This window comes from Oryctolagus cuniculus, chromosome 14 (genome assembly GCF_964237555.1).
Source record: "Oryctolagus cuniculus chromosome 14, mOryCun1.1, whole genome shotgun sequence".
NCBI classification, from domain to species: Eukaryota; Metazoa; Chordata; class Mammalia; order Lagomorpha; family Leporidae; genus Oryctolagus; species Oryctolagus cuniculus.
The window spans coordinates 67,809,715-67,836,546 of NC_091445.1; the positions used below are offsets into that span (position 1 = coordinate 67,809,715).

Below are 26,832 nucleotides of genomic sequence, written 5' to 3' on the forward strand. Positions count from 1 at the left end.
GGAAAATAGAAGTTTGTAACTATCAATATATAGATAGTATTTGAACCATAGGATTTCGTAAAATTCCCTTTGCAGGGAAAAAAAATGTGTGGAGCATAGAAAAGAGTTCTGTGTCAGTGAAATATTTAGAGGTCAGGCAAAGGAAAAGAAATCAATAAGAGACCAAGAATGAGCAATTGATAAGTGTGTTAGCTTTATACTTGCTATAACAGATACCCCATGATAGAGGTTTATTTTGCCAAATGGCTTTGTAGGTTCACAGTCCAAGATCAGGCAAGTGTCATCATTTCAGCCCTCTGGCAAGTCTGGAAACTGGCAATGATGGAACATGTGCAGAGGAATGATCACATGGCAAGCCAGGAAGTAAACAAATGGAGCCCACTAGTCAACTGTATGTCGTCTCTCCTAAAGCCACATGATTGGATAATGGGAGCTCCATCCCAACAAGCTAGTCCAATCTAGTCAGTTATCAGAAGGAAGACAAAAATGCAAGCAGAAAGGCCCTACATTCAAACAATATTGTTGGATTAAGCTCCACCCTCAATTCATTAACCATTAATACTAACCAATTAACATTTACATGAGAGTTTGGAGACCAAACCTTTAATTGATAGGCCTTTGGGGGATACCCCAACTGATATCCACACTATGTAGCAGTGAGTTACAAAGAAACCAAGCCAAGTGGACATCATGGAAGATAAGTGCAGAGCATGTTTTAAAAGGCAGTGAACTACTGGGTCAATTGAATATAAAAGTTAAGTAATATGAGAATGAGAAGGGACTATTAGATATCACAAGAACAGGGTTAGTGGAGAAGTACAACACAAGTTAAGTGGATTCAAAAGAGATGGACAACTTAGGACATGTAGACAGCCATTCAGAGAAGGACTTAAAAGATCCAGGAATAGGGAAGAAGTTTTTAGGTGCACAATTCCTAAGAAGCCCAAGGTGGAGTATACTTTCCCAATGATTTATTTTAGTTTGTGTGTGTTTGTGTGTGTTGTTCTTTATGAAGAGAAACATCCTGTTATGGTTTTCACTTGAAATGATGTTAGTGATCCAGCTGTTTCTGCCTTCTATAGATACATTTTCTCTACTTGCTCATTCTCTTAAAAAGAAACTAAGCAATTCAGACTTTGCAATTTAGGGCAAGAGACTAAAAGCATTCAAGACTTGATTGTAATCTAAATGTTCATAATATTATTTTGGTCACTCTTCACTTGTATTAGCTGCTGCTAGGAAGTTCATTTTAAACACATACACATTCATTTAAGTTTATGGAAAATATAACTATGAGGTAAGTTTATTTTGGTGAAAAGACATTGAAATCCATGAATAGTTTTTTTTTCTTCATATGTGTTTTCTGTGACCTTTTTGAAGACCACTTATATATGTATACACGGACACACAATTTTATATACCGAAATAGCTTGTTACCAGTCTTTGCCTCATCTACCCAAAGGTGTCTTTGTCAGTCTTTTTAACTTACATCCACCAGAAAGTAGAGCAGAGCAGAAGTTGTATGGTAGTCCTCCCCAGCCTCCCTCACCTCCTGGCCTCTGCACAATAGAAACTCTGTTCAGATCTTGGCTAACTGCTTTTTTTCCCACATTCGATCAAGGAACACTTAAATCCATACAGTGTCCCTGTCTTGCCAAAAAGCCTATGGGCAGGATGCCCCTTCAGGCTGACACAAAGGCACACTGTGCAAGGCATCTAAGTCCAGAGCAGTGGCCGCGTAGGGATTATCAATAAGGCTTTTGAGTGTTTATATCATATCATCATCACATTGAACATAATTCAAGCAAAGAAGCACACTGTATATTCTAAACCTTACGGCTTTGCCTGACCTGTAGCTATGAAGAGATATAGCTACTTCTCAGTTTAAATATATTCCTTCTAGAAAAGTGGCATAACACTTTTATTCACACCCAGCGTTATTTTCTATTTTAAATGATGTTGTGTGATTCAATTGACTATTTTGACTCCAAATTTCATTGTTCATTTTGAAAACTCTAAAGTTAGATTTAGATTTAAGTTATACACCTACAAGCTATGCTTCTCACTAGAGCTATGAACTACAAAGGTACAACAAAAAGGGCAAAGTTCAAAACATGAGTATCAGATTCTTAGTGCCAAGGCACATGTCTATGGTGGACTGTCACCTTATCCATCTCCATCCATTTTTTGTTAGAGCTTCCATTTTCTACCACAAAATAGTTTTTGGAAGCAGTTAGCTACAAAGCAGAGTTGCTACAACTCCTTTCCAAAATGGTCTTCAAAAAATGCATTTAAAATGTTCAAGACAAGTATTTGAGAGACACTCTGACAAAGCTTTTTATTTCCTTTACAACAAAAAAAAAATTACAAATGTATCTGAAATGTACACACCTTTCTACTGGAATTCTGTAAACTAATTTTAGTTACCAAAAATATCTGGTTGATATTAGTTGAATAGAAAAGTTATTGGGCTAAGAGGATAGACAGTCATCATACTACAGATGTTTATTGAGGACCTGCTGTGTATAGTCTTAGAAAGTATAAAATGTGATTCCTCTTTTTAACAGACTTGTCATCTAATTGAGAAGACAAGAACATAATAAACTCATATAGAGTAAATATTTCAAGATATAGCATAGCGCTTAAGTGTCATAAGATTAGCATATATAATAAATGCCGTTAATTCCCATTAATTCATGGATGATCGGAATCTGAAGCACTTACTATGTGCCAGACATTCTGCTAAGCACTTCATATGCATTATCGCATTTCCTGAGTTATTTCCCCTGTGCTCTAGATGGGAATTCTCTCTTTCCTTCTTCCTATTTTAGAGACAGCAATGAGAATGGTACAAGATGATTAAGGACCTAAAATCAGGAATGTGCCAGATGGTGAGCAGACACACATTCATCTAGAGTTAAGAATACATTTAGGCCGGTGCTGTGGCTCACTAGGCTAATCCTCCACCTGCGGCGCCGGCACACCGGGTTCTAATCCCAGTCCAGGCACCGGATTCTGTCCCAGTTGCTCCTCTTCCAGTCCAGCTCTCTGCTGTGGCCCGGGAGGCAGTGGAGGATGGCCCAAGTCCTTGGGCCCTGCACCCGCATGGGAGACCAGGAGAAGTACCTGGCTCCTGGCTTAGAATCAGTGCAGCGGGCCAGCTGTACCGGCCATTTGGGGGGTGAACCAACAGAAAAGGAAGACCTTTCTCTCTGTCTCTCTCTCTAACTCTGCCTGTCCAAAAAAAGAAATATATTTAAAGGGAATATAAAGAAATTAATGTTGGAAACTGGCTAGCACCTCCCAATTCCCAATTACTAGAGTAAAGGATTAAAGTGGGAGGGAGGATATACAACAAGCTCTGACAGCAAAATAGCTCCAGCTCATTCAAGTCTGTTTTATGAAATCTGCCTGGTGAGCAGTCCACAAGTCCTCCCCATGGCAAAGATCTGACGTGATGTAATTCTGCAAACTCCAGTCCTTCTACTCTCCCCTTATTCCTTATACTCTGCCATTCACACTTCCTCACTACTTCTCAAACCCATCTCAGGACATATAAACTGGCTTCTATGTGCTGCAGTGTCCTCCCACAAAATATCTGTATAGATCATTACCATACTACTTTCATCTCTGTAAGAGCCACTTTCCCCACATCTTTTTTTTTTTTTTTTTTTTGACAGGCAGAGTGGACAGTGAGAGAGAGAGAGAGAGAGAAAGGTCTTCCTTTGCCGTTGGTTCACCCTCCAATGGCCGCTGCGGCTGGCGCATTGTGCTGATCCAAAGCCAGGAGCCAGGTGCTTCTCCTGGTCTCCCATTCAGGCGCAGGGCCCAAGCACTTGGGCCATCCTCCACTGCACTCCCGGGCCATAGCAGAGAGCTGGCCTGGAAGAGGGGCAACTGGGACAGAATCTGGCGCCCGGACCGGGACTAGAACCTGGTGTGCCGGCGCCGCAAGGTGGAGGATTAGCCTATTGAGCCGCGGCGCCAGTCCCTCTCCCCACATCTTAATCTCTATCTTGATTTGTGGAATATGTATCTGTTTGCTTATCTATGCACTGCTTATCCCTACCTCTCTACCTTACTGCTCTCTCTCTCTTGTACACATATGCATGTGCACAGGTGCACACAAACATGTGCGCGCACACACACACACACACATGAAAGCATGGGTCAGAAAGGCAGAATTCCATCTAGTTTCCTCACTCTCATACCCCCAGCATCTGAGACAGTGCCTGGCATGTTATCAGTACTCACACACAACAATTCTAACTCTGGATCACTTGCTCCATCTCTCAAATATCTACTTGTTAAGGCAATAGGAATTTGTTGAAGAAAGATTGCATGGAAATTGGCAAGTCGAGCTTGGACAGGAGAGGAAGAACGGTAGGAGCTGAGACCAACCTGTTTGTGAAAGATATTTTTTTCCTAGAGGGGAGAAAAACATACCTTCAAACCTCTGCCAAAGTATATGCTTTTCTTAGGACACCCTTGACATGCTGTACTTCTGAATTTTCATGTGGTCTAAACAAGAAGATCCATGTATTTTCCAAAACAACCAAATTCCATGACTAAAGAGTCACTACCAACCAGTCTTGGCCTAGGGAACTAGGAACAAGTACCATATATTTTAGTATCGAAAGATGAGCTCACTGTTGTGTGCAAAACTAGGCAAGTATATCCATCCACATAACAGAAAGAGACAAGAGAAATTAAGCAATCTATTTTCATTATTTCCCTCAAGGAAGGGATTAAATACCATGAAAACTAGTTAAAATATGCCATTTGCCTTGAATTTGAGTATTTGGAGTCCTAGTAGGATACTTGTCACAGGATCTGATGATGTACTTTACAATCTTCTTTGGTACAAATTGAGACTTCAGAGACCACAAAATATAAATTTAAATATAAATTTAATATAAATTTAAAAACAAGTTTTATTGAAAGTGAGGTATTCAGTAATTTCACAAATATGCATTGAGCATTTACTATATTTAAGGAATTCTGCTATTTCTAGCAGGGATAGGAAGAACATCTGGCCTGTGGGCCATCTAAGTTTCCCAAAATCCTTTGACTAGACTTGCCAAGGCAACCTCAGACAGGACTCAAGTTTCAATAAATCCATAGCAGGTTGATTTTTAAGTTGATAATTTTGTATGGCCTGCAAATGATGTTTTAAATTTCCAAACTGCCCTTGACAGAAACAAGGTTCCCCACCTCTTTGTGAATCAAAAGAAGAATGACTTCAACTTTGAGTTTGTCATTCAATGGACAAATCCAATAATTAAGATGCCAGACAAGGAATAATAAGTCCCACAGTCTGGTTAATTTTTTAAGTGTTATAGAAGTGCAAAGAATGGAAATGGATTGTATCTGGGAGAAACAAAAGGCGCTTAATGGTACAAATTTCTTTCAGGGTGAACTTGATAACTTTGGTTATCATAAAACTTTGGTTACCATAAAATTTGGTGGTAAAGAGCCTTGACTTACACCATTTGCCAATTTATGTGATGCAAACATCCCTGCTATGACTGATTTCAAGTTATGTGATAGCACTGATCAAGCACACCATCTATGAATCACCCTTTGAACTCTAAACTTAATCAGTCTGACTCTTTGAAAATACTCCAAAAGTTTGTGGCAGGGGCTGGCATTGTGGTGCCAGGTTAAGTGCTGCTTACAATGCCAGCAACCCATATTGGAGTGCCACTTTGAGCCCAGCTACTCTACTTCTGATCCATCTTCCTGCTGATTTACCTGGGAAAACAGAAAATAATGCCCCAAGTGCTTGGATTCCTGCCACCCATGCAGGACACAAGAATGGAGTTCCAGGCTCTTGGCTTTGGCCTGGCCCAGCCACTGCCATTTCAACCATTTGGGGAGTGAACCAGCAAATGGATGATCAGTCTCAGTCTCTCTCTCTCTCTCTCTCTCTCTCTCTTTCTTTCAAATAAATAAATATTTTTTAAAGTTTCTGGTAAAATGGCACTCAAAAATAAGTTATTTTGGTTCAAAATATACACATAGTTGTGTCATAATGTGCATTGCCCATGAACTTTTTGAAGATCCCCTCCACAGCTTTAATTATTAAATTTAGAGATATTAAAGCTGTCTAAGAAAACATTTTAAGTGTGTGTCCTTCACGCACCGCAATCTGACCTGATGTTCTCTCAGTCTCGACCTCAGTGGCGTGTCCCTGACCAGCCTACCTGAATTGATCTTAGCCCAGTACCAACCAGTGATTCTGTTTGTTCCATGTAGCACTGCTGTGAGTAATCTAGCTTCCTGTTATCACTTGGCATAAAGGGTTCCCTTGCTGCCCATTGCCTGGTGTTGACTCCCCTGCTGCTGTCCATAATGGAAAGTAGTTTTTGGTGTGGGGTGCAGCTGGCAGGATGTTTGATTGCTTTGTAGCAATAGGAAAGGAAAGCCTGAGGAATTTCTGGGAAGCTTTGCAGAAAGAAGGTGCAGGCCAGCTGAGATTCCACAGTCATATTAACTGCTCCTCTCAGCACTCCTTGTAAAAATATCACCACCAATTTGATCTCAAAAGTCACTGCAGCTTTAAGTGGCCTTACTATGCGAAGGCCTGCAGTTGAAAAAGTAGGGGCTGGTGTTAAGTGGGTGAAACTACCACCTGCAATGCTGGCTTATCTGGCTGCTCTACTTTCAATCCAGCTCCCTGCTAATGACCTGGGAAAAGCAGCAGAGGATGACCCAAGTAATTGAGACTCTGTACCCACGTGAGTGACCTGGATGAAGTTCCTGGCTCAGCCTCGCTCAGCTCTGGCTGTTGCAGCCATCTGGGAAGTGAACAGCAGATAGAAAAATCTCTATCTCTGTCTTTCCGTCTCTCTCTGTAACTTTGACTTTCAAATAAATAAATAAAGCTTTAAAAAGAAAAACAAAAAGAAAGGAAAAGCAGATGTCCTCAATTCATGCATAATATTGGCTTAGGAGGATGTTGGTAAAAAATCTCCCAAACAGACCACTGCCAGACAGGAAAGGATTATATGAAGTTTGAATTAACTAGGAAACATCCACACTTTTCCCTTTACGCAGTGATAGGACCTGTGAGAAAAGAAGGTTATGATCTCTCACTGTACCCTGGTTCTTGTTATCTTGAGGCCTAGCTAGTCTAAATTACATACACAGCAAAATATAAGTTCTGCAGATGTAGTTAAGCAATGTGCTTCTCTTCATGACACTGGCTTCTCCTCCAAATTTGTTATATATTATTTGACTGCAAAGCAGATTTTTTCACATTAAAAAGCATTTGAAATCATCAGCATCACTTCATACTTTCTTTTTTGTTGTTTAAATTCTCTCTTTCATGTAATGTGCGCTATGATTTACCATTCCAGTATAGAAGAAATGTACTCCCTCATAGAGATGTGGGAAGGCATTGTCCATTTCAAAGACTCAAAGATTTCCTGTTCAGATTACACAGGTTTCTTTAGAGCTGCCAAGACTCATAACAAGAGAAACTGTGGATGGAAATTCAATTATTCCAGTGAGCCACAAAAGAAGGAAATTCCAACTTAGAACTGTCATTGCACTTGAGCCCGGTGGACTCCATGTGCAAAAGGGAAGCCTGGATAAAGAAGATGGCCGCAATCTAAGGGCCTATTGGGTAATATCAGGTGTCATAGCTTAGTTGCTTCCTTGTGAATTGAACCAAGGAGGATATTTCTGCCCAAAGTCACAGCTACCTTACTCCCCATCAATGTAACTTTCCAGAATGTCTGCAGAATTGAAATAGCTTTAGCAAGTGCCTCCTAAAGAGCACCAGCTGAGGGCACACAGTGGATAACCCCTGGAAGTGAAACCTTGAAGAGGACACAGTCACATTGACCACAGCAAGAAAGTATAGGGAAGAATTTCCCAAATGTGTCTTATCATGAGTACCACCGAATAGGGAGGGGAAGCAGCAGGCAAGGTAAACATGCAGACTCCCAGGACTTCACCTATGTACAGATTGACCAAGGCCCTGGGGAGTCAGGTTCTATAGATCTGAGTCAGGGCCCTGGACTCTATTTAATAAATGCTGCAGAGATCCTGATGGTCAGGCAAGTTTGGGAAACAGTGGTGTGGAATGGACTCAGAATCTGGCTCCAGTTCATATTTAGGTTCTACCAAGTTACCGAACTCTGAGCCTCAGATCCCTCAAAATAAAATGTAACTGATGACAGAAATGCCTACTTCAGAGGGTTGTTGTGAGAGTAAAGCAGGGAAATTCAGAAAATGTTCTTAGGACGGTGCCTGGTGATTTTAAGTACATAGCGAATGCAAAGTATAAATGTCACATGCATATATATTTTTTTTTACTTTCCCATAAACTAGGCCTTTCAGAGGCGACAGGATGGTCTGGGATATGGCTTCAGTGTATGAGACAATGAGGTTGAACTTGAGCATTATTTTAAGGGCAGATGGGAAGGAGATAAGGACTTTAAACTTAATAGTCAGATGATGGTGATCATAGTTTGACAGAAAGCAAGGGCAGGAAAGCAGAGGTGGATCTGGAAAGAACTTTAGAGGTTGAGATTTGAGCAGAGAAAATTTCTGGAATGCAGTTAAGGATAAACAGACTTCAAAAAGACAGGAAAAGTAGTAAGGCAAACTTGAGATTTCCAAGGAAGACATTATTTGCTGAGAGTAAGCTATGTTTATTTGAGTGCCTTTTAGCCCAAAAGGCAAACTTTAAAGCATTTGTAATTCATCTTTAACTGCCTCCTTTATTGAGTAAACTTTATTATCTTACTTGGTACCATACCCTGTACTCATAATAAAATTGATAAGGAGGAAAGCAGGAACTCAATGTGTACCACTGGGCACAAGCAAATAAGTGATGACAGCAAGGGGAGGAAGAGTGGTACCGGAACTGCTGAGTGGAGGGCAATTAAATTGCCTGGGGAAGAAAACACAACCTCTCAGAAAAAGTCTTAGAATAAATTCCATGACAATTACAACATTATCATTATCATTATAACATCCATAAGGTAACAGTAATAATAATAGCTAACATTACCAAGTGTTTATTTTATGCAGATGCTATGGGAGGCCCTGGATGTGCATTATCTCCTGTCATTGTATAGAATGGCTGCCATATGCAGTCCCGTGTTTCACTTACTTGTGTGTGCACTGTCGATTCAGATCTGATTCTAAATGCCATTGCTTCCCAACTGTGAATGATGTACAGTACAGAATATTGATTCTCCCACTCTCATACCTGTAATAATACAGTAGAGAGCTAGAATTGGCTGCATTTTATATCAGGCTGAATCATTGTTATAGATTTCTATCCGCTGTTCTACTGATACCACTTCCCCAGAGTTCCTTGGAGATACAGAACACACTGCCTATGTACAGCCTGCACTGGGAGGGCCTAACCAGTGGGATTCTTGCAGAATTTATGCCAGCATCCTACTCTTGTATGTGCAAAGCCCTAAGCACACAAATTCTAATGTAAAAGCATTATCAAATTTGCTTCCAAGAAAAGCCATTCCCTTACTGTCAAGATAGTAGTTAGCAATAATAACAATAACAATAATACTAACAATAAGGATGCCTAAGATTTACTGATCCCTTATATTATACGCTAAGTAATTTATACATTCTGACTTACAGCTTATATGTGTAGGCACTTTGACTGTCTCCATGGTATAGTCAGAAACTGAGGTCCAGATATGTACTTCAGGTGGGAGGTTGATTGCAAGGTTGAATATAAGTAGGAAAGATTAGATTGCAGTTAGTTTCTGGTCTTGGGATGCTGTTGAGTAAGTTTACCATGAGGAGCTACATCTCAGAATGTACAAATCAGCAGTTTAGATCAGTAGGTCCCAGCATCTGCAGGATCAAAATTAAGTTGTTAGGGAAGATTTTTCCCAATGTAGCCCTGACTTCTCCTCCAACCAAACCATTCCCAGCTCAAGTGTGCCCCCATTCAATCCCAACAAATCTTAGACTATGTCTTACCTCAGCACCTTCATGCAGTGGTTTCCCTGGCCCTAGCTGCTGGTTCTCTTCCTCTCTCCTTGCTGTTTCTTTCAAATTCAGCACGTGTATATCAAGAAATCACCTTCCCTATGAAGCTTGTCCAGGTTTCTTGAGGTCTTCCCATTGCTCCTCCAGAGTTTGACCAACAGATCCCATCTTAGAAGACAGTGGGCTCACTGAGGCCAGAGCTGCAGCTTGGCCATGTTTGTGACTGCAGCATTTAAAAGCTCCTACTGAAGTACTTATTGAAATGTTGAGAATCTTTCATAAATGGGATTCCTGTAGATCATAACTGAGACCACATTTTGTGATTGTGATGTCTTCATTAGTTTTGGTACTATTGGAGTGTCTCTCTGCTTATGCCCTTCCTTTATTTGTTTCTCCCTCATGGCTTAGCACTTCTTAGACATTAGATACATAGCTTTGACACTAATTAAAGTCAGTGAATGAATGTGACACCTCCCTTTGCTAAGACAGCACAGTTTTCTTCACTGTGCTTTACTTTCATAGCCAGGCATTCTCTTGGCCCTGGCATAAATCTGCAGTCCTTCCACAAGGATGACATTGGTTCCTTTTATGTCTTGATTCATCACATATTGTGGAGAGTGTTAGCTGAATAAGGCTTTTTGCTTCATTAAAATGTCACCAAACGCACCATAAAGAGGAAAGCACCAGATGTCTGTTTGCAAGGAAAGCAAAATTATGGTTTATGAAGAGTGGGGGGAAAGGCAGGTCTCCCCAAGCATTTCCAGGCCTGAGGTTTGGCTCTGTACTCTCCTTGAGTGTCTGACCCCCGCCCCCCACATTCCATTTCAGTCATCGTTCTGGAAAAGCTCATTAATTTTACTGCTGACCTGAGACCTGAATGCTAAGTCCATTAGTTTTCTCAGATTCAACTTAAAATTGAGACACACTTGATAGATCATTTTGGCCAAAATAATATGTGTGTTTGTGTACCAGCCCATGATTAACTTACTTTTGAACCACTTAATTGAGGAATGACTGGCATACAAAAAGTTGTATATGTTTAGTGTGTACAACCGCATGAGCTTGTAGATGAGTAGACATCTGTGAAATCATCGGCACAATCTGTTCCATAAACCTGTCCATCACCTCCACAAGTTCCTTCCATTCGCTATGTATTATTTTGGATTAACTTAATTTTCTTCTTCCTTTGAGCTATCAGAACTTAGTTGTTACAAATGAAAGAAGACATTCACAGTTGGAAATTGTATAAAAATCTCTGAACCTTGACCAAAGGTGATGCTTTATTGCTTGGCTTAGGGCAAGAAATAATGAAATAGTGTTCAAGGAATTGGTGATGGTTGTGGGCACTGATAAAAACTGTGTATGGAGGTGGCAAGCAGACCTGAAGAGATTATCACAAAATGCAATTTTGCTCTCTGGTCACCATAAAAATCAACATGTAATATATTACTCTAGAAAAAAATGTGTACTGTTTGCTTTTGTCATAATTCTTTATTGCATTTGAGAGTAAATAAGTATCTATAGATGAATAATAACAGAATTTAAAGAGGGAATAAAAATAAATATTTTCAAAATTGATAATCACAACTATTTAAAATAATATATGCCTGTTTAAAATACTGATTCACTTGGACAGGTAGTGTTGTGCAGTGAGTTAAGCCACCATGTGCAACACAGGCATCCCATATGAGCACCAGTTCCATTCCCGATTGTGGCCATTTGGGGAATGAATCTGTAGAAAGAAAATCAATCTCTCTCTGTCTTTCTCTCTCTCTCTCTCTCTCTCTCTCCCCCCCCCCTCACATTCTCTCCTCCTCTCTCTGTAATTCTTCCTTTCAAATAAATACCTAAATCTTTTTTAAAAAATCACTGATTCACCAAAGCCTGGCTTTACTTCAAAAACACTTTGAGTAACATGCCTAGAGTATAAAACCCTACCAGTTTAGCATTGTCAGTTTTTTCTCCTCTATTAGGTATTCTTGTTTTTTTTTTTTTTTAATATTTATTTATTTGAAAGGCAGCGCTATAGAGAGCGAGGCAGAGACAGAGTAAGAGGTCTTCCATCTGCTGGTTTACTCGCCTTAATTGTCACAATAGCCAAGTTTGGGTCAGGCTGAAGCCAAGAGGCAGGAACTCGATCCTGGACTCCCACATTGGTTTCAGGGGTCCCAAGTAATTGGGCCATCCTCTGCTGCCTTCTCACATACATTATCGGGATCTGGATTGGAAGCAGAGCAGCAGGGACTCAAAGCAGAATCTTGATGTGGTATGTCATCATTGTAGGCAGTAGCTTAATATGATTTACCTTAATGTTGGCCCCTGTTGGGTTTTCTATTGCAAACAACAGGCCCAACGACTACTTCCTGCTGGTTATCTAACTGTGTGGAGCTAATGAAAACATTCATTGAGAAGTGGCACATGGACGGGTGTCCTGGACTGACCCAGCTCAAATTCAGCAAGATGAAAAAGACTCAATACAATACCTGTGTAATCTTCATTTTCCTCCTCTTCCTTGTCTTGTACCACAGACAGATTTTTTTTATCATTGTTAACCATGGGATTTTATTAAAGACTAAAATGAAAGTATCAGTAGTCTCAGAAGACAAAGAAAAACAAACTCAGTTTCTCCTGCAACAAGAATACCACTGTGACTTCTGGTCACCAAATTGTGTGTGGGGATTTCTCCCACCAGCAATCAGTTCTCTGGTGGAAAAGAAACCAGCTAGATATCCTCTAGTTTTATTTAGTTCTGATGCTATCTATCTGGATATGTGTCAAATCTCACAAATTGAGGACTCAACCCACAAGAGTGCCCCCCACTTTAGACACCAATCACCACTTCTCTATAATTTGGGATTCCCATGACCCCCTCCATATGTTTGATTAATTTGCTATGCTAACTCAGAGAACTCAAAGAAACATGTACATTTGCTGGCTTATTATAAAGGATATTACAAAGAATAAAAGCAAAGGGACAGATTGGGTGAGATATGGGAGAAGGTATGGGCTTCCGTGCACTAGTTCTTACACTGTTCCTGAATCTCTGTGTGTTCAGCTTTCTGGAAGCTCTCTGACCCTATGTTTCTATGGATGCTTAATTATGCAGATATTCATGATCTAATCAGTGACCATTGATAATTAAATTAGCCTTCAGCCTCTCACCCCTCCCTGAGGTTATGGGGTGGGGCTGAAAACCCCCAACCCCCAGTCATGCCTTGGTCATTACTTAGAGCAGCCCCCAGCCATCAGTCAGTTCATTAATATAGGAAAAGATATAGATGTACAGTTTGGCACATGCTCACTTGGACTTACCCCTAATGGTAGACTAATAAATGCGCCAGGGGATTCCAATTCAATCCCATCAAAGTGGCATATACCAAGACCATCTTACTAGTCAAAGTGATCAGTTTAAGTTTATAGTTGATCATAATGATAGGATTCAGTGTCAAAGGGATCACATAAACAAGACTAGTGTCTGTTAATAATAACTGATAGAATTAAAAAGGAGAGAACGATCCAACATGGAAAGCGGTATACACAGCAAATTCATAGAATGGCAGATGTCCTAAACAGCAATCTGGCCTCAGAATCAGCCCTTAAGGCATTTGGATCCGGCTAATAAGCTCATGAGAGTTTCGTAGGCCTGGAAAGCCAAGACATTGTGGTGGAAAAAAAAAAAAAAATTACCTAAATGAAAGATCTCTGTGAGTGAGATCCCAGCGGAAAGAACAGGCCATCAGAGAAGGAAGTACCTTTCTCTGAAGGGAGGAGAGAACTTCCACTTTGACTATGGCCTTGTCTAAATAAGATCAGAGTTGGTGAACTCAAGAGGCTTCCATAGCCTTGGCAGCTCATGACAAGAGCCTCAGGTGATTACTGACGTCATAAATGAGAGTGTCAATTGTTAAATCAACAATAGGAGTCACTGTGCACCTACTCCCCTACTCTGTCCTTAATGTGTTACACTATGAGAATTATTGGTAAAACTACTACTCAAACAGTACTTTATACTTTGTGTATCTGCATGGCTGCAAACTGTTGGAATCTTCATTTAGTATATACTAAACTGATCTTATGTATGTAAAGATAATTAAAAATGAATCTTGATTAAGAATGAGATAGGAGAGGGTGTAGGAGATGAGATGGTTGTAGGTGGGAGGGAGGTTATGGGGGGAAAAGCCACTATAATCCAAAAGTTGTACTTTGGAAATTTATATTTATTAAATAATTTATTATTTAAATTTTAAACATTTTAAATATTTTAAAAATTTATTTAAATATATAAATAATTATAAAATATTTAAATAATTTATTAAATGAAAGTTGAAAAGAAAAGACATAGGTCAGGAAATAGGAATGAAAACCAAATATGTATTTCACAAAATCATAAGTAGCTTCACTGCCTTTGAGGTAAATCTCAGTGTTTGTTGTAGACCTGTGTTACATTGCCCCTCTAAGAGTAAGCTAGTGGTAGCAGAATCTGATAGGTGAAGAGGGATCCTGGAGAAAACATTTATCTCCACAGGCCAGACAACAGTTGCACACTCTTCTGGCTGAAATCCTTACAAAGCAACCCAGTATAATAGTTAAAAGTAGAATGGCAGCTATTTTGATTACTTGCCTTTTTTTCTGTTTTTGATGCAAGATGTTGCTAGTATCAATCAAATTCTAACCTTTTCAAGTTTTTCACTTTATATCTTGTCCAACTTTCCACTTCCCCTCATTCTTTACTCGCTCCCAGGATTGCTCACATGTTTATTTCCAAAATTAAACTTTTTTCCTTCATTTCAAGTTGGTGTTTTATTTAATTTTTGAGATAACATATTTTTAAAATTATTATATAGTTAAAAACTTAATGGCTCTACTAAATAAACAGTACAACATATAAAAAGTGAAAAGATCATCATCAAGCAGGAAAATAGGCATGGGCTATAAACAGTAATCTGATGAAAAAATGTTCAGCTTCACTCATATAAAGTAAATTTTAAAATAGTGACAAATCATTAAAACTACAGTAGTATATAATTCTTACCAATTTGTTTGACAAATATTTAAAACAAACTTTTTCAAAACACTGTATTTGAAGCAAAACTGACCCATGGACATTCTTTTCTTTCATTTTTTTAATAAACTTTTTGACTGAACATGCTGATATATAAATAATTCATGGTGCAGGCATTTGGGTGAGCAGCTTTTGTTTCCATTTGGGATGCCCACATGCCATATTAGAGAGCCTGATTTGAGGCCTGCTCCTTTGCTTCCCGTACAGCTTCTTGCTAATACTCTCCTGGGGGGCAGCAAATTATGGCTCAGGTACTGGGGTCCCTACCATCCACATGAGTTCTGGACTCCTGAATTTAACCTCGTCCATTCCTGGCTGTTGTGGATACTTGAAGAGTGAGCCAGCGGATAGATGATCTGTTTCTGTTTGTGTGTCTGTGTGTGTGTGTGTGTGTGTGTGTGTTTACCTTCAAATAAGAAGATGAAAATAAATGAATAAAAGTTCTTTAAAAGAATTTATGTTCCTCATTTTCATAGGAAGATTCAAGTTTGGACTCAAACAATAGAGGAAAATATTTTTGTCATTTTTCTCCACCAAGTCCAGGCATGGGACCAGAGGTGAAGCGTGCTCTCATTATCATGATTTTTTTTTAGTGGGTAGACGCAATTGCAAATTGTAAGTGGTATTGTGTGGGTACAGGTCATGTATTATAATTTGAAAGTGTTGCCTAAAACAGGGTCACAATAGATCACTTTTAGAGGTGACTAATGGTTTTCTTCTCTATCTGTTCCAGCCACACCAGCTACCCTTGGCAGAGCATCCGAGAGTCTGCAAAGAGTTCATCCAGGCCTGGGGACAAGTAAGAATTCCAATCTATTTGCTACCTTCAGTGACATTTTCCATGCTTTAGTGTAATTCATACCACTATACCGACTCTTTTTAATTTCGAATATTGGTAACTGAAAGAGTGGTTGAACTGAAATTTTACAGACAAGCAAAAATATATTTTTTCAAGATTTGCTTTTTAGCTTCTTTGTAAGGCTGCTTCTTTATCTTTCTATTCTTCTTATTCCTAAAGGCTAAGCTAGGCCAAATTAATGGAGAAAAAACAAGACATGATTTATCATGAATTTACATTTATTCAATTTAAGAAATTACCTCTTTTAACAAATTCTTTTTAAGTTATTGTTATTTTGAATTATTTACTTAGTGATTACACCAGCAAAAAGTTAAACTTGCGCCTCCAACCAAGTTTCCTTATGCTTCACAATTCTGCCTTCATGTAAGCTAACTCTTCTCCTTAAAATGATCCTATGGATTCCCCTCACCCCCATCTTATAGCAGTCTCTTCTTCAAACTTCAGTTCAAATACCAGCTCTTGGGGAAACCTATCCAAACCCTCTAACCCAACAGTCTTCCTGCCTTCTGTGCTTCCCTTACCTCCTGATATTTTAGTGTACAAATGTATGTTTTTAAAAAAAGATTTTGTGGCAAAAACTTTTGAAATCCATGCATATGAAGGGTCTTCAAAAAGTTCGTGGAAATTTGTATGAAAAAAAACTAGGCATATATTTTTTAAAGATTTACTTATTTATTTGAGAGGCAGAGTTTCAGAGAGGCAGAGGCAGAGAGAGAGAGAGACAGAGAGAGAGAGAGAGAGAGAGAGAGAGAAGTCTTCCATCCTCTAGTTCACTCCACAGGTGGCTGCAAGGGCCAGAGCTGCGCAGATCCGAAGCTAGGAGCCAGGAGCTTCTTCCAGGTCTCCCACCCTGGTGCAGGTGCCCAAGGGCTTGGGCCATCTTCTGCTTTCCCAGGTCATAGCAGAGAGCTGGATCAGAAGTGGAGCAACTGGGACGTGAATTGGCACCCATAGGGATGCCAACACTGCAGGCAGTAGCTTTTACCCACTATGCCACAGCACCAGCCCCAAAACTATGTATACATTTCAAAAATTTTTGCACCAAAATATATTTTTTTCCAAAGAAACCATTTATTTAATGAGCACAAATTTCATAAGTACAACTTTAGGAATATAGTGCTTCTTCCCATCATACCTACCCTCCCGCCCCCGCTCCCACCCCAGCTCCTCCCTCTCCTATTCCCCGTCCAATTCTCCATTAAGGAAAAAAAAAAAAAAGACTGTTCCTTTTCAGTCAAGACAAGGGCTGTTCAAGTCACTACTTCTCAAAGTGTCAATTTTCCTTCTACAGATTTTCTTTTAGGTGCTCTATTAGTTATCACAGGTCAGGGAGAACATATGGTATTTGTCCCTTTGAGAATGGCTTATTTCACTAAATATGATGTTTTCCAGATTTTTTGTTGCAAATGATTGGATTCCATTTTTTGCAGCTGTGTAATATTCCATAGTATACATATCCCATAAATTCTTTATTCAGTCTTCAGTTGACAGTCTTTTAGGTTGATTCCATGCCTTAGCTATTATGAATTGAACTGCAATAGACTTGGGGCTGCAGATAACTTTTTTATTTGCTGATGTTATTTACCTTGGGTAAATTTCGGGGAGTGGGATGGCTGGGTCATATGGTAGGTCTATATTCAGATTAAAGAGGTATCTCCAAACTGATTTCCATAGTGGTTTTACCAATTTACATTCCCACCAACAGTGTATTAGGGTACCTTTTTCCCCACATCCTCAACAGCATCTGTTGTTTGTTGATTTCTGTATGGAAGCCATTCTAACTGGGGTAAGGTAACACCTCATTGTGGTTTTGATTTGCATTTACCTGATGGCTAGTGATCCTGAGCATTTTCTCATATGTTTGTTGGCCATTTGGATTTCCTCTTTTGAAAAATGTCTGCTTAAGTCCTTGGCCCATTTCTTAACTGGGTTGTTTGTTTTGTTGTTGTAGTTTCTTGATCTCTTTATAAATTCTGGTTATTAATTCTTTATTAGTTGCAATGTTTTCAAATAAAGTCTCGCATTCTGTCTGTTGCCTCTACACTTTGTTGAGTGCTTCTTTGGCAGTACAGAAGCATCTCAATTAGATTTCATCCCACTTGTTGATTTTGACTTTGATTGCCTGTGACTTTGGGGTATTTCCAAGAACTCTTTGTGCCAATGTCTTACAAGAACCCCTATGTTGGGTCACTTGATAGTGTCCTGTAGATTCCCAACAGTGTTTTTTAGTTTTCTAAATTCTTCTTCTTGTGTTTGGTCTGGCTGTGTAATTTCCTGTGCTTTTTCTTCTAAATTGTATATTCTTTCTTCTGCTTCACCAATTCTATTGTTAAGGCTTCCCACTGCATTTTTTATTTGTTCTATTTCATTCTTAATTTCCAAGATTTCATTTTAATTTCTCTCTCTCTCTCTCTCTCTTTTTTTTTTTTTTTTTTTTTTTTTTTTTTTTTTTGGACAGGCAGAGTTAGACAGTGAGAGAGAGAGACAGAGAGAAAGGTCTTCCTTTTTTTCATTGGTTCACCCCCCAAGTGACCGCTACGGCCAGTGCGCTGTGCCAATCCAAAGCCAGGAGCCAGGTGCTTCCTCCTGGTCTCCCATGCAGGCACAGGGCCCAAGCACTTGGGCCGTCCTCCACTGCCTTCCTGGGCCACAGCAGAGAGCTCGAATGGAAGAGGAGCAACTGGGACAGAATCCAGTGCCCAGACCAGGACTAGAGAACCCTGGGTGCCAGCGCTGCAGACGGAGGATTAGCCAAGTGAGCTGCCGGCGCCAGCCAATTTCTCTTTAAGATCTCAATTTCATAGGGGGTGGAATTCATTATTTTATGCATTTGCTTCAGATTACTTCTAAGTAATCCTATGATCAATTTTTTGAATTCCATTTCTGACATTTCTTCAGTCTCATCATCTTCACAATCTAGTATTGAGGTATTATGTTCTTTTGGAGGTGTCACGTTTTCTTCCTTGTTCTTATTTCTTGGATTGGTGCGTTTGTTATTCTGCATTTGTGGGTTACTCATTGGTTTCTTCTTTTATTTTTTGCTGTAGTAGCTTTTATCTTTGGACTATGTCTGATTGGATTAGTGGAGTGTCTGCTTTGAGGAAATACCAAGGGGCTTGTGGTTGGAGTGTCCAGGGAGTTCTGTTCAGTGCTCCAGTGTGAAGGACATGTCTGAGGTGATATACCATGGTTAGAGTGGTAAATCTCCTTTTATTTATTTTTTTTAGCAGAAGGTAGTTTCTTCTTGTCTGTTGGTTTAGACTCAGCTGATCTCTCCTCAAAGGAGACCAGTGCCTAGGTGCGAGCCCCAATGAGTATATTATTCATCCACTCTACCACAAGGACCACACAAAGGATCTGTGCAGTCCTCAGTATAAGTTCAGATTCCACAGCAGTGTCTCTTCCAACATGTAATCACGAAGCCCTGATGGTGTGGAGAATTTCATAATGACTGCCCAAAGTCCCAGCCACATGCTGATTCTTCCCACACAGCCTCAGTGTTTTCACAGTCCTGGCACCCCTGTCTATTCTCCCCACCAGACTCAGGAGTCTCCGCTTTCCTGATTGCTAGGTGTGGACATGAGCTGGTGCAGCTCTTGTATATATCCAAAATGGTGCCTGCTCCCTGTCAACTTATTACAGGATGCCTTTGCAGAATGAGCAGGGAGAGAAAAAACATGCCCCCCTCCTTGTTTTATTTTTTCTGCTCTAGTTTGGCAGGTACACCATCCCCAACAGGAATCCAAGCCGGATTCCCTCTAGGCTCTTCCTGCACCTTTTTCACCAATGGCTTGTGCTACTGCAGTCTGGTCTCACCTTGCTCTGTAATGCTGGTGTGGAGGCTCTTGGCTGGTGGGGTCCCAAGTTGTGTGTCTTTTCACCTTCCACATAGGTCCACTGTGTTCCTCCAATTTCAGTAGAGTTTCTTCTTCTGTTCCCTCCCTAACTCTTCCCCCTAAATGTATCTCTTTAAGATTTAGCTTATTATTTATTTGAAAGGAAGAGTTACAGTGCAAGAGGTAGAGAAAGATGGAGAGACATTGTCCATCTGCTGGTTTACTCCCCAAATGACCGCGATGGCTAGGGGTAGGCCAGGCCAAAAGTAGGATCCCAGAATCCCATATGGGCCTCCCATGTGGGTGACAGATATCCAAGTACTTAGACCATTTTCCACTATTTTCTAGGCATACCAGCTGGTAGCTAAATGGGAAGTGGAGCAGCCAGAACTTGAACCAGTGCTCAAATGGAATGTGAATGTTGCAAGCAGTTGTTGCAGCCCTCTGTGCAATGTTGCAACCCTCTGTGCCAAAATGCCAGTCCCATTATGTCATATTTTAATGGCTTATCTATTTATTTATATGAAAGAATGACAGAGAAAGGGAGAGACAGAGAGAGACAGACCTCTCATCCCTTTGCTTACTCCCTAAATGACTTGAATAGCTGGGGCTGGGCCAAGTGAAAGACAGAAACCAGGAATTCCATTCTGGTCTCCCCCATGGGTGGCAGGAGCCTGAGTACGTGGACCACCTTCTGCTGTCTTCCCAGGCACAGTAGCAAGGAGCTGGATCAGAAGTTGAGCAGCTGGAACTCAATATTGGATGCCAACATTGGCTTAACCCACTGTGTCACAATAGCAGCCCCAAAAACTTTTGGAAGTATTCTTGAATATGTTAGAACTGTGCATAGAACTCACTGGATTGTGTGTACTTCATGAATGAATTAATGAATTAATTGTAGTGAACTTGAAATGAAAAACCCATGTTTTATGCTTCTAAACCTCTCACATCACCTAAAGAAACCTAGTCACGTAGGTGGTGTGTTTTGCATCAGTTTAAGTATATATTAGAATCTGCATTATGCAATAAAAGGAAGACAGTGTACCTTATTGGGTTTAAGCTATCACTGTTTTATTTTATGATTCTGGTGTCATAGAGCTATAATTTGGATTTTATGACTAAAAAGCAGAAAAAATTACTAAGTGAGATTTAAACGTCATTTCCTTGGAGATGACCCAAAGGGAGGGCTGGTACTGTTTTAAAGCAATGTCATCCACTTGTCAGTTGTGCCAGACCACAAACACTTTACAACCCTCCTGTTTTAGAAACATTTGACATGATAATCTGTTCCCTAATTAACACCAGGTGTTGAAAAAGGGAGTGGACGTTTGGTCATGTTTTGGTTTTCTAGCCAGCATATTCCAAAACCTTCATTGAAAGATGGCGTAACCTGTTGTTACTTTCTGCAAGGAAATGAGAATCAGTTAAGAATGTCTTATTACTAGTGCATGTTTAACTTTGGAACCATCCTCCACATATAATCTTAATACATTGCCCTCTGTTTGCTCCTACTGTGGCAGCCTGATTTCTCCAAACCATTTCCTTTGTCAGGATCTGAGGAGCCTAACCATTGTGCCTTGTGCAAATAAAGCCTCTAGGCAGGGTGGATGTACCAAACAGTTTCCTTCCACTCATCAGACATATGTTGACTTCCTGTCTGTGTTAAGACAGCTAGCTAATTAGCATTCATATATGGAAAGTCATATAGCAACTGGCCTCCCCACATGAGGACTCTATCTTTCCAGTGTCTCATTTTCAAAAATTACTTCTGCTTCAGGAAGGACTGGATAAAGTACTTAAGTCAAGAATGTGTCTGTATCAGTGGGCACCTGCCATAGGGCATGTTTTTGAATTCTGGATGTGACAAATACTCAAGTATCCACATTGCCTCACTGTGTCACTATGAACATTGCCACTGTATTACAGATAGTTAACTCTCTGTTGCACATCCAGAACTTAGCGCTGCATGCTTAGGGTGAAAGAATAAGGTTAAAAATTGTTATGTCTATGTATGCTCATTGACCTCTTCTTTATAGTTTTCTGTATTATTTTAAAGATTTTAAAAGAAAAAAAAGGAAAGACAGACTATGACGTCTTGACATCAAAGGAATTCACTCTCCCTAAGGAGTCAACTGTGCACATGTGTTCAAAATAAAATGTCCTGAGGATACATAATTACAATTTATATGTTTCCTGTGTGCACTTTGGTAAATTCTCAGACCCAAAGCAAAACACAATTGGAAGCCGGCGCCGTGGCTCAATAGGCTAATCCTCCACCTTGCGGCGCCGGCACACCGGGTTCTAGTCCCGGTTGGGGCGCCGGATTCTGTCCCGGTTGCCCCTCTTCCAGGCCAGCTCTCTGCTATGGCCAGGGAGTGCAGTGGAGGATGGCCCAGGTGCTTGGGCCCTGCACCCCATGGGAGACCAGGAAAAGCACCTGGATCCTGGCTCCTGCCAGGATCAGCGCGGTGCGCCGGCTGCAGCGGCGGCCATTGGAGGGTGAACCAACGGCAAAGGAAGACCTTTCTCTCTGTCTCTCTCTCTCACTGTCCACTCTGCCTGTCAAAAAAAAAAAAAAAAAAAAAAAAAAAAACCACACACAATTGGAGGATATGTGAAATAGAAATCTCAGACAAAATTGATCAAACATAAATGAGATAAATGCCATTACTTTTGTCCAAACTGCCATTACATGATACTTGGATAGCTGCAAACTCTTTTTTTTTTTTTGACAGGCAGAGTGGACAGTGAGAGAGAGAGACAGAGAGGAAGGTCTTCCTTTGCCGTTGGTTTACCCTCCAATGGCCGCTGCGGCCAGCATGCTGCGGCAGGCGCACCGCGCTGATCCGATGGCAGGAGCCAGGTACTTATCCTGGTCTCCCATAGGGTGCAGGGCCCAAGCACTTGGGCCATCCTCCACTGCACTCCCTGGCCACAGCAGAGAGCTGGCCTGGAAGAGGGGCAACCGGGACAGAATCCGGCGCCCCGACCGGGACTAGAACCCGGTGTGCCGGCGCCGCTAGGCAGAGGATTAGCCTAGTGAGCCGCGGCGCCAGCCCTGCAAACTCTTTTGTAACTCTTCTCTCCTTCCCTATCTCTCCTTCCTTGGATCCATCTTTCTCTGCCTATTATAATTTTTTCATGCTCTAAGTAACAGCATATCATTATTGCCATCCTCAATATGTAACTTAAGTCACAAACTCTGGGGTCGGCATTGTGGCACAGCAGGTTAAACAAGCCAACGCTTGGGACAGACTGCCAGCTCAAATCCTGGCTGTTCTGCTTCCAGTCCAGATCTTCACTAATGTTCTTGGGAAGGCAGAGGAGGATGACTCTAGTGCATGGGCCCCTGTCACCCACATGGGAGATCTGGATAGAGTTCCAGACTCCTGGAACTTCGTCTGGACTGGTCCTGGCTTTGAGGGTGTTTAGGGAGTGAGGCACTGGATGGAAGATCTCTCTCTCGCTCTCACTCTTTTCAAATGAATAAATACATACATACAAACATACATAAATCCATAAATCTTTTTTAATGTTGCAAACCCTTCCTGAGGCACTAAAAATCACTACCCATAGTCTGACCTTGGCCTTCAAATCTGGACTACTTGGGACTCCCCAGACACGCTGTGCTTTCCCTCCTCCAGGACACTGCTCATGTCATCCCATCTTCTGGAACTGTTCTCCCTCCACCCGACCATGTATTCTGTAAATACAAACCCTACCCATGCTTTAAGGTTCTAGACTTGAAATAACCTCTCCCTTCTCCATACTTTCCTATGAGAGAAGTCCTGCTATGTAGTACCATTTGTGTTAGTTTGGTCTGCCAGCCACAACACAGAACCATATACTGGTTACCTAAAATAGTAGAAATGTATTTTCTCAAAGGTCTGGAAGCTAGAGTGTGAGACGAAGGTGTTGACAACATAGATTTCTTCTGAGCTCTCTCTCTCTCTCTCCTTGGCTTGTATATGTCTGTCTTCTTCCCATGTCTTCCCATGGGCTTCCCTCTGTGTGTCTGTGTTCTAATCTTCTTCTTTTATTTAATGACCTATTTAAAGACTCTCTCTAAATAGTCACATTCTAAGGTGCTGGTGTTTAGAATTTCAACATATGAATTTTGGATACAATAAAATTCAGCCCATAACATCATTCTTAGCAAATATAGTAAATGTTCTGTGGACTCCATTTATTTGCATATATCTCTTCTCTCTCGATCTGGATTAGGAAGAGATGTGTTTTATTCAGAGGTGTGTGTAATTTTCAGTACCTAAAACGAATATTGTAAGTAATAAATATATTGCAAATAAATGGAGTAAATGGAAGAGTTATTAATAGCTTTCTCATTATCCACTCTTCTTCATACTTAGCAATTTCCACCAGCACCCTTTGTTATCACAGAGCCTCCTGGCTGCCTGAGGCCATGCATAGAGGATCAGATCTCCCTACCTGTGTTAATTACACATTATTTTCCTAAGTGTTCCATTGTTGAAAAGACTTATAGGAATATGAAGTGGTTTCTAGTAATAGGAAAGCTTCAGTACAGACAAAGGATATAGCACAAGGTTCGTACGTGTTGACCAGGGGGTTGATATCTCAAGGACAGGGTTTACTGTCCTCCCACTGTGATCACACAAAACACTCTCTCCAGAAATGGCACTGCAGCCCATCAGCCTGCCAACCACATTGGTACCAGGTAATCTAAGAAGCTGCCCATTGTGAGGTCTCTGATAGTAAGTTGGTCATATAGATTCAGTCTAGCTATGTTGCTAGCCATAGCTGTCACACCTCCAGCCTCCAAGGTAAACCAAAATTGTTCATGAGTCATAAGTCCAGTCACAATGAACAACACTAACAGGCTGATACATTCTGTCCTGAGACAACATCCAGATGCATGACCTCAGAATTTTCTTCTACTTAATAAATTTTCTTCTACGTAATAAAGTATCATTAGTTCTGGAGAGAAGCATTGTAGTAAAACCATATTAGCTAAGATTAACCCATGCTATACACAACTGAAAGAATCACCCCCTTGCTATAATCTCTTCTTCTGTTGCTTATCAAAAATCTGTCCCATTTTCTTTCTTTTTTAGATGTTCCTTTTAAATTTTTATTTATTAATTTGAGAGGTCCAGAGACAGATGAGTATTCCTATCCACTGTTTCACTTCCCAAATGTCCACAACAGTCAGGGAAGGGCAAGCCAGTAGCCAGGAACATAATCCTAGTCTCCTACAAAGGTGGCAGGAACCCAATTATTTGAGCCATCATCACTCCGCCCCTCCAGAGTCTGCCTTAGCAGGAAGCCAGAGCAGGGAATCACAGCAGGTACTCCCGTGTGGGACTCAGGCACCTTAACTGCTAAGTCAGAAGGCCACTCTCAAATCTGTCCCATTCTACAAATCTTCAGGGTTTTTCTTTCTGCTGGAAAATGGGTGTAATCCATGTGAACAGATGTTTTTGTGCTAATGAGTGCATGCTAACATACCTTGTACAAAGTAGCTTCTTAAGAAATATTTTCTGAGAAGAAAGGGTTATTTCTGGTAAGTAGCCCCATGTAGACCTGTCAGTTCATGCACTTGGGTAGAGGCATACTCCATTGTGTGAAGGCCAGCCCAGAGTATCCCTGAGCAAACACACACTTAATATTAGTAGGGGCCAGTGCTGTGGCATAGCAGGTAAAGCTGCCGGTTCAAGTCCTGGCTGCTCTATTTCTGACCCAGCTCTCTGCTATGGCCTGGGAAGGCAGTAGAAGGTGGCCCAAGTCCTTGAGCCCATGGACCCGCATGGGAGGCCCAGAAGCAGCTCCTGGCTCCTGGTTTCGGATCGGTGCAGCTCCGGCCATTGCAGCCAACTGGGGAGTGAACTAACGGATGGAAGACTTCTCCTTCTCTCTGTCTTCTCTGTCTCTCCTCTCTGTAACTCTGCCTTTCAAACAAATAAATAAATCTTCAAAAAAAAAAGATTAGAAGTTTACAGTTTACATGCATATGCAGACAACTCTATCTCATTGTAAAGAAGCAATGCTACAAATTTGCCTTCCTCTCTTGGAGTGATAAGGACGCTCCAAGTGGTTAGAATTCTTCTAGTGAAAAGCAAAAAAATATTCAGTATTTCCAAATCTGCAAGATGGCTCTGAGAGAGTGTCGTTTTAAATTCTTTGTATATTTCCAATGATTTATTTATCTGTTTGATGAAGATTTGGACTAAATATAGAAATTTATTAAACATACAGAGAGAAACTTTAAGATAACTACACATCTTTCTGAAGAGGATATTCCCTCTTATTTTAAAGTCATTCCTTTTCTACTGAACTTTTAACATATTACTGTACAAGTGTAAATTTTGTGATCAATGGCATTTCTACCTCAAAATAAAATCTATATTCAATTGGAACAAAATGTTGAAGTTTCATTAATTGCCCTTTGGAGCATAAGCCAGCCTCAGGATTTATGAAACCAGGCATTCTAAACATAAACATTAATGACTGAGGTCAGAGTTAAATTTTGCAAGGATTCCAACATATTATCATACTATTTGGGCACAGAATATGAATTCCTTACATTTTTAGAAGTACAATAACAATTTTCTTCAGAATTGTAAGTTACTTTCACTTCTCCATGAAAATGTTTTTGAGTCAAAAAATTTAATATAGTAAACTTCATTTCATTTATTCAGGTCCTTATACAATATTACCTGCCCTTATCTTCCTGATTTTAAGTACTACCTCCTACTTTTTTCCTATCCCAAGCCATCGTACTCCCTGATTCCAGAGTGATTCTTCTACCTACTTCTGATCCAGCAAGACAGTCATTTCCAATATTTTCCCACTGTTTTCTAAAAAACAAACTCATCTCCCAGGAATTCAGGAAATTCTGCAACGTAGATCTGCTGTCCTACTCTGGTGTATCTTCCAGTGCCTTACACACCACCATATATATGTCTCCTTCACAAGGGTATATCTATTATATATTCATTATGTCTGTTCCTGCTTACCCCTTCACCAGAAATCCCTACCTTTTTCCCTCCCAATCTGAGGCAGTCTTTTATGGCATGTTTCAAGCACAACTTTAACCACAAAGCTTTTCACAATTTCCC

At 40.5% G+C, this 26,832-nt stretch overlaps 1 protein-coding gene across 12 annotated transcripts in view; it reads left to right on the plus strand.

Moving 5' to 3' along the window:
- Nucleotides 1-26,832, plus strand: part of GHR (growth hormone receptor) — a 311,129-nt gene that overhangs the window by 208,943 nt on the left and 75,354 nt on the right. For all 12 annotated transcript variants that reach the window (XM_008262050.4, XM_070056271.1, XM_070056268.1 and 9 more), the window contains 1 exon segment: nucleotides 15,777-15,842. In XM_008262050.4, coding sequence (XP_008260272.1) covers nucleotides 15,777-15,842 — 66 coding nt within the window.